Source organism: Rhea pennata, chromosome 8, assembly GCF_028389875.1.
Source record: "Rhea pennata isolate bPtePen1 chromosome 8, bPtePen1.pri, whole genome shotgun sequence".
In the NCBI taxonomy this organism is placed as follows: domain Eukaryota; kingdom Metazoa; phylum Chordata; class Aves; order Rheiformes; family Rheidae; genus Rhea; species Rhea pennata.
In genome coordinates this window covers 29,930,214-29,938,669 of record NC_084670.1, presented here as the reverse complement: position 1 = coordinate 29,938,669, position 8,456 = coordinate 29,930,214, and the positions used below count along the sequence as shown (strand labels likewise).

Below are 8,456 nucleotides of genomic sequence, written 5' to 3'. Positions count from 1 at the left end.
CCCAAGCACAACCCCCCCCCCCCCCCAAAGGAAAAAAAAAACACAAAGATCCTCCATCTAGAAAATTCCCATTTTGCTGGAATGCACACATGGCATTCTTCAGGAAAAATAAATGAAAAGCCAAAGCCTACACAGTATCAAGGTCAAAATCCCTCCAGATAGTGAAGAAAACACATATAAAGAAAGCTGCCAGGATGAATCACAGAAAGGAGGGGGAGTCAGAATTAAGGTTTTGTTCTCTCTTTTTTATTTTATATATATATTTATATATATAAAAAAAAACTATTCTGAAGAAGTCCAAATGCAACGGAATATAACTGGCACCATCTAAGATGCCCAAGTATAAAATCCTGGAACGTCTGAACCCCCTGGCGTAAGCTGGGAGGTGCCAGGGGCTGGCTGGGAAGGCTGATTGCTTCTCCATTCTCAGGAGCACTGTCATGACTGGATGGCAGGCAGTCTGAGAGCCAGGACACAACAGTAACATTGATGGTCTCTGTAAAACCATTCAGTTTTAGAAACTAAGAACATAATGAAAAAAAAAGAATCTAAAATCTGTTTCTTTATCAAAAGCCCTGCTTTAGTGACGTGCTAACCCCACTGGAAAGGTAAAACAACCACAACTCTGTCCAGAACATGGTTAAGTTGACCAGCCAACTCATAGTTCAGAACACCTTCCTTATGTTGAGCTACACACTGACGAGCAGTTCATGGCTGCTCAAGTTTCACTGATGAACATTAGTGCTGGCTGCCCAAGCCTGGAAACCAGCTTCCTGCAAACTGCATGCCATGCCAAAAATCCTCATCCAGTTCTCCACTGAGCCCTCCATGCTCACTCTCAATCCTACCTGGAGGCCCTTCAACAGCAACCTCAGGAACCCTGCCTGCTCTAGCTGGCCAAGTCATTGGAACATCATCTTTTTTAAAAAAGAAAACATTTTCATATACATTTTTTTTTTGTTTTTATATTTAAATAGAAAAATACTACTTCACTCTGTGTTATGAGCAGGAGATCAGTTGACTTCCAGTGACAGAACAAGGAGTTCTTCTAAATGCTCCTATGCTGAGCAGAATGCTAGAAGATTCCTGGAAACCTTGAGGTGGAAAATTCCTCCATCACGCCACACAGGTGGGAGAGAGTGGGGCTCCATCCTAGCTCTTACCTTCCCTTCTCCTCAGAAGGGCAATAACCTTTGAGAGCAAGCAATGAGGCCAACATCCAAATAGGACTTTTATGGAAGCCAGTGATAACCTTAGCTTTTCACTCATCTGCTGGCTTTTTGCTTGTATGTGATCTGTCCCTGGAAGCCAGTGGATCCCCATCAGATGTACACATGAATTAGACAAAAAACAGTGGTTAAAGAGTTTTCTAACACCCTCTCCTCCTCTTGTCTTTTCAAGAGTCAATGACAAATAGACATTGATAAAACTAAACTCCCCCTCCTCCCCAAGACAACAAGTTATTGGGACACGAAACATGGCATCTTGTGCCCTCAGAATTACAGCTAGAAGGGAAGGTTAGGGGCGTGGGAAGTGTGGGGGGAAGGTGGTGTCTGTAGGCACAGTCCGCTTAGTTCTTGTACTCAAAAGGCTCGTCTCCAGTTTCATTGAGGAGACACGTGCGGACAAGGGCCTCCGTCACAGCATAAGGATCACAGTTGGCAGAAGGCCGACGGTCCTCGAAGTAGCCCTTCTTCTCGTGGCCCACGTTCCTGGGGATGCGGATGCTGGCACCACGGTTGGCCACACCAGCAGAGAACTCATGGATGCTGGAGGTCTCGTGGAAGCCTGTCAGGCGCCTGGCGTTGTCCAGTCCCCCTTTGGGGTCGTAGGCACGGATGTGGTACTGATGACGCTTGCTCAGCTTCTCAATGGCCTCTTCAATGTGCCTGCAGATGGGGCAAGGAAGTGAGCATCTGAGAGCATAACACCTGGGTCATACTGGACTGTTGTGTCCAAGTGAAAGATTCATCCCTCTCCCCGGGCCACTTTATGATGAAACCTTATGTCCTGCAAGGAACTTTTGTCAACGTCTGCAATGGCAGGTGAGGGGGACGTCTCTACCCTCCCACTTATTCTGACTCAGATTGGTTTTTGGATGAGGATCCCCATGGTCTGAGAGGGGTGACAGCAGTTCAACCCACAGGCAAATCCCACAGGCTGTGTTGTCACTGGGGAACCTGCCCTCAAAATGGGAGATTTCTGTTCTGTTCTAACACAGAAGTTCCTGTTCAAGAAGCTACTCAACATGTCAGTCCCATAAGACAGCTTGGGTTTTACATTTCCAGGATCTTCATGTTTAAGAAATGCAGCATTTGCATCCAGCCTGGCCTAGAGGGAAGCAAATGCTCTTTCATCATGATCTAAGCTCAGCATAGGTTTTCTGTTTTTTTAATTTTTACGGTTAAAGTCCTCCTCCAGCACCCCCAACCCCATCCCCAGCACTTGCAGGTCCAGAGCTGGAGAGCCTGCTAAGAATAATTGCAGCCTGTCCATCTGTACTTCCACCAGCATGGGTGGAGCTATACTGCTGGCTGAATTTCCCACCCAGCACCAAAATAAAGTGCAGGAGGGAAGGAGCAGACCATCACACAGAGTGAAATCCAGGAAATCCAGAGCTCCTGAGGAACGCAAAAGCTCACGTGTAACGCTGAGCAAAGTGACATCTCCCATGTGGTCAAAGCTCTGCAAAAGGCTTGGTACTACCAATCAGGTTCAGCTTGCTCCCTAGCAAATAGATACCACAAGCCCAGCTCAGAAAAGACTTACTTGAGACCTCCGTCTTCCCTCATGCTCTTGGTGCTGAAGTTGGTGTGACAGCCAGCACCATTCCAGTTCCCAGGGATGGGTTTGGGATCAAAGGACACAATGACCCCGAAGTCTTCACACACCCGATGGAGGATGAAGCGTGCAATCCAGAGGTGATCCCCCATCTCAATCCCTTCACATGGTCCCACCTGGAACTCCCACTACAAGAAGGAACAATCAGGGGCTCAGTGGTGCAGACACACATGCAGTGAGGTGGCTGCTCACCCCTTACACCTTGATCGTTGTCAAGACCACATGCCTCAGAGCAGGCAGCAAAAGCTCCAGCCACATAGAATTTTTCTGTACTATTTCATTCCACAGGACATCTAAAAGAGTTTACCTGGGCTGGCATCACTTCTGCATTGGTTCCACCAATTTTCACTCCAGCATAAAGGCATGCTCGGTAGTGGGCCTCCACAATGTCTCTGCCATAGGCTTTGTCTGCCCCTACACCACAGTAGTACGGACCTGCAATGGCACAGATGGAAAGCAAGGGGAACGTGAGTTTCCAGTAGGAAGAAAGTCTCAGATTCACTGAAGACAGAGCACTCAAAACTCTCCGAAGTTTCAGGGTGTATAGAAAAGCGCCAGCAGTCATTTTTCACTGGAGTAATAGAAGGGCAGAACACTAATGGAGGGAGAGTCTGAACTTGTGATCTCTAATACTAGGCAAGAGTTTCAGTCACTTGCAAACTAACAATCTGAATGGCACGTCTGAATGTAGCCAATCACCATTTTAGCTATGACAAACTTAATCTTGTGGATTAGTTTTAGCCAACATCCTACTTGCTATAGGAGACCTTCAGTTCTAGAAATACCTTGAATCTTCCAGCTCATATAAGGCATTTCAGCTATGTCTCAATGATTACAAAACAGCATTCAGTATTCCTGATTTGTTCCAGTTCCAACTCCTGGAAGGTTACCTTGGGGTCCAGGAAAGCCATTGGAAGGCCAGCCAAATGGATGCCCGTCTGTCCCCAGGAGAGTGTACTCTTGCTCCATCCCAAACCAGGGGTGCTGGTTGGACACCATATCCATAATCCGCCTACAGGTGTGTCGGAGATTTGTCTCTAGGATGCAAAAGCAGCACAAGGCTCATTGTCTTCATCATAGCCCAGAGTAGAGGGATCCACTCCCAAAGCACCTGCTTCACCTGACTGTGGCTCAGGAACTCAAGCCCTAGCTGTTCTGCCTGTGAGCCATCTCTACCTTCATTTACCACTTCTACTTCACTTAAAATTAGAGTTCCAGCAGAGTCAGTGGAAAGAAGCATCCAAAGACCAGGCCTTTCTTCACCACTAGCACTTTGAAGTACTTTATTTTCAGAGCAGTTTTTTTCTTTTTTTTTTTTTTTTTTGTATGATGCTAGGGCCATGAATACCATTTGGACAGGTCTCCTGTTTCCCCTTCTTCTACCAACAGCTTCCTCTGCCAGCAGGGACAGGCTCCTTTCCTCTCCTCAGAAACATCACCTCCACCAGGAGAAGGGAGAGGACCCACTCACCTGCTGACTGGCGGTTGTATTTGAAGACCTCACAGAGAACTAGCTTATTTGGGTCCTTGCGAAAAGGGTCCCGGAACATGGCAGCAGGTCGCAGGTACATGTCGCTGTTGGAGCCTTCAGCCTGGAAAGTGCTGGAACCATCGAAATTCCACTCGGGAAGATCTGGAGAGGGAGAGAGGAACGAGCCGCTCGCTGTAAACTGAGATCCTGGACAACCATAGCAACAGGCTCCCCACCTTCATTCAGCACTACAGAGAGGCAAGTGCTCATCAAGAACAGGGCCACAATGGGTTTAATCCCAGCAAAGGCAGGAGAGCAGCTCCCTGGCCACCCTGGGAAACACCAGGAACTAGGCTGCTGGCCAAGTCCCAGTTAACAGTGCAGCACTGAGGACATTTCCCATCTCACGGCAAACGAGGCCGAGCAGAGCACCCAGTCTCCTCGCAGAGGTGCAAGCTCAGAGAGAGCAGGGCACGAAATATATCACAGCTGCAGGAATGAGGGGAGGGGAGCCATGACACACACTCCTCCACGCCAGCGCAGCCAGGAGAAGGTGGGAGCGCAAATCACACAGCAGGCCATGTAGGTTGAGTCTCATACAGAGGGAGAACTTCAGCCAGACAGTCTGCAAGGAGAAGGCATCAACTTCACCGCCCCTCAACTTTGCCCACCCCTTCTCGCTGCCCTCCAGGTCAAAGCACCGCCAGAGCAGCAGTGAACGCTACCCAAAGCAACATTATCTCCTTCATATCCTGGGGGAAAGCAGAAGGAAGGGAATCAAAGATTGCAAAGGAGCTGTGCCAACCACTCCCTTAGAGGGAAAAGGGTAAGGAAAAAAAAAAGAAAAAGGAAAAAAGAAAAAGAGAGATAATTCTGCTCAGTCACACACAGTATTTTCATTTCATAACTGTCTCCAGCCAGCACCATGGCAACCTGGGGAAAATCCTAATGCTATTATTGTGTAAGCTGGGACTGTTTGTTCTGAGGGACACAAGCTCTTAATTACACCGGATAGCTCCATTCTTTCCCTTCCACTTTCTTCTGCCAAACTACTTCCGGCCAAAACGAGTACTTGAGAGTCAATGGGCTGTGGATTCCCTGCCAACAGCCCCCTCCACAGCAGGCAAGGCTGGTGCAATACCAGGACTGGGCTCCCAACCCCTGGCATCTCATTTAACCACATCTGGAGAGCTGGAAACATCCCCCACCAGGGCATCCAAGACAAGAGATAACTGGAGAGAACGAGAAACTGCATCTTCCTCTCTTCTCAGTCTTTCGTCTGTCTGCTGCCCATGATCCCCTCTTCCTCCCCAGATACCATCCTTCCACTGGAGCAGCCAGGCATTGCTGCTTCCTCTGAAGAAGGTGATGTGCCCCTGCTGCTGCAGTCCCACAGCTCTTTGGCAGAGAATTATGAATCCTGCACCTGTCCCCTCACCTTCGAGGCTCTTGGGCTCGTGGTCCAGTGTGCGGGTTTTGCAGCGAAGGTGCTCCCCAGTCCCATCTATCCAGATGTACATGGCCTGCACCTTCTCGCCTTGCGGCAGCTTCATATACATGTGCTTGATAGCTTTGCTCAAGTGGGAGCTTGCTGAGGTGGCCATGGTTGCAGAGTGGAGGAGAGGATACCTGCAGAGAGGACACAAGACCCAGTCCCAACTGTGAGTTCCAAGATCTTCACCTGCCATTCACTGGGGAGCACGATGGAGCTCCACCACAGAGCTGGCTGCATCCTCCACTGATCCCGTGCTGCAGACGTCCCATTCACACTCAACAGGTCACACTGAGACACCAACTGTACCGCAGGGACAGCTAGGAAAGCCCTGCTCCTACAGCAATCTTCAAAGCCTCCCGTTAATAGCCAGACTCCTCCTCGTGTCTTGCCTTAGTAAGGGAACAAATTGGATCTTATCCATCAAGGAGCAGACTTTAAAACTGCTTCTCAGCCTATCTGAACTTTTCACCTCCTGCACATCCCCGTGCTCACCGTTCCTCTGGAGCAGGGCTAGTATCCAGGAAAGATTAGCTGGGATTTTTTTAATATGCTAGCTTCAGTAGGGGGGCTCACCAGCCTAAGCTGCCTTGGCAGATCAGGTGGTCCAAGGTTAAGGCAAGACCAGCCTGGAGCAGGAGGGAGCGCTAGCAAAAGGTGACAGGCAGGAGCAGGTTGAAGCAGCTCTGACTGAAGTGGTGATAGACCCGCAGCACCCCAGTAAGCCCAGCACAGCCTGGACTGGCCTCCTAGGGTCAGCCCAGCCGTTCCATGTGGGTCAGGACTGTGCCAGCTATGGTCTGCTTGTGTTTACGGGGGCTTGCAAACGCAAGTGATACAGAAACTCAAAGCGATGGGGAAATTCAGCGCTCGGACATCCTCTCGCCTGCCCGTCGGCTGGCAGGTCACGCCACCCCGGAGGGTGGGCACTGGGGCACTCCCCACCCTCCCCCAGCAGCACTGCTCCCACGGGGCCACCGACTGGGCCCCGACAGGCCAACCATGCCCCCCTTGTCACAGACCCTTCCTCTTTTCTCCCCACGGAAGAGGCACCCTTTCAGTAGGCAACCAAAGAGCCTCGTAGGAAAAAAACAAAACAAAACAAAACAAAACCCCCGAGCCCACATTTGCTTGCACAGAGGAATAGAAAAGCAGAGCTGCCCCTCGTGCTCCCGCCTCCCTGGAGCTAAGCGAAAGTTTCCCCCTACAAGGTCTGTTCGCAGGCTGAAAAACACCCGAAACGCGGCAGGGGCTGCGGGGTTGCCCCGGCGAGAGGCAGCAAAGCGCCCCGCGGCACCGCTCCGACCGCACCGCCACCAGCACCAGCACCAGCACCGCCCCGGCCAAACCGGGGGCGCCTGCAGCCCGGCGCGCCGTTACCTGCGCGGGCTGCCGCGGCTCCGCTCGGCTCCGCTCGGCTCGGCGCGGGGCTCCCAGCCCGGCTCCCCGCCGCTCCGGCCCGCCCGCCCGCGCCTTTATGGGGCGGGCAGCGCCGGCCCCGCCGCCCCGATTGGCCGCCGCCGCCGCCCCGGGGCCGCCGCCGTCGGGGCGGGAGCGGGGAGGGGGGGGCGCGGGCAGCGCGGAAAAACAAGCGCGGCGCCCTGCGGGGCCGCCCGCCCCGCCTCTGCCGCCGGCGAGGAAAACAAACTGCGGGCCGGGATTAACTCCCTAGCGCTGGGCTGCCCGGCACCGCCGGCCGGGGGGCCCCAGCCTGGTGCCCCACCAGCCTGGGCGCCCACCTGCCCCACCAGCTTGGGTGGCCCATAACCGGTTTGGGTGCCCACCTACCCTACCACCTGCAAGCTGCCAGATAGGGTGCCCACCACCCTGGGTGCCCACCATCCTGGGTGCCCACCTACCCCACCAGCCAGGGTGCCTCCTCATCCTGCCAGCCTAGGCACCCACCTAGCTATCCCCGTGACCCTCCAGCCAAGGGGCTTGGCTATTCCCCAGGGGTGGCCAGGCAAAGGGGAGGCTACGTTGCCTCCCGCCTTGCCCCATAAGCTAGGAGCCGTCCTTTACAGGTTATGGATTGGGCAACGAGGTGGTGGGGCTGCAGGGCTTGCAGAGGGCTTGGGAGACAGGTGGTCTCCCACCCCCTGCCCGGGACACCCCGCTCTTCCAGTGGGCACCCTTTCTCCGGGCCATCCCAGTGTCATCCCAGTTCATTGCACAGTTCAGGACTGTGAGGCAGAGACACACCACCAGCGAGGGGACATAAAGCAGAGAAAATAGGGGGTGTTTTTCCCCCCTTCCCCCCCCCCTCCTCCCCAAAACCCTCTTCTCAATAGTTCTCGGAACTGTTCCGAGATGGGATCAAGTCCAGGGCTTTCCGCAGGGTTTACATTAGCAGCTGCCTTTGCATAACTCCCAGGCATGAAAATAAGTCACCCTGGATAAACAGGGCAGCAGAAGAGAGGGAGAAATTGGAGGGCCCCCCGCCAAGCCCAGGCCCTGGCTCTATGTTTGTGCCTGTGTTTTGGGAGGGGAAATAGGCAGAGCCTGCAAGAAGTCCACCTTTTCCCTTGAAGCAGGAATCAGGCTCCAGCGCCTGGATTTACAGCTGAGTCCCTTGCTCTAGGAGACAGTTGAGGGAGAGAAATTCTCCATCTCTGCAGTTGGTCTCAGAGCACCCGCCACAGCAGCATACAG

General features: G+C 52.7%; 1 protein-coding gene across 1 annotated transcript; it reads right to left on the bottom strand.

Moving 5' to 3' along the window:
* Positions 1-224: 224 nt before the first annotated feature.
* Positions 225-7,264, bottom strand: GLUL (glutamate-ammonia ligase). Its single transcript, XM_062581540.1, has 7 exons — positions 7,185-7,264; positions 5,751-5,941; positions 4,313-4,474; positions 3,732-3,878; positions 3,149-3,276; positions 2,770-2,969; positions 225-1,889 (listed from the first exon to the last, which is right to left on the bottom strand). Exons 2-7 carry the CDS (start codon positions 5,914-5,916, stop codon positions 1,571-1,573), a joined length of 1,122 nt encoding a protein of 373 aa, XP_062437524.1. The 5' UTR covers positions 5,917-5,941; positions 7,185-7,264; the 3' UTR covers positions 225-1,570.
* Between the last annotated feature and the right edge of the window lie 1,192 nt (positions 7,265-8,456).

Bases quoted from the DNA above. Each gene is read 5' to 3' on its own strand.
- GLUL (XM_062581540.1), bottom strand. From the start codon at position 5,916: ATGGCCACCTCAGCAAGCTCCCACTTGAGCAAAGCTATCAAGCACATG. The intron at 3,277-3,731 runs GTAACCTTCCAG...GTGCCATTGCAG, and splicing joins TGGCTTTCCTGGACCCCAAG to GTCCGTACTACTGTGGTGTA. The intron at 2,970-3,148 runs GTAAACTCTTTT...TCCTTCTTGTAG, and splicing joins CAGAAGTGATGCCAGCCCAG to TGGGAGTTCCAGGTGGGACC.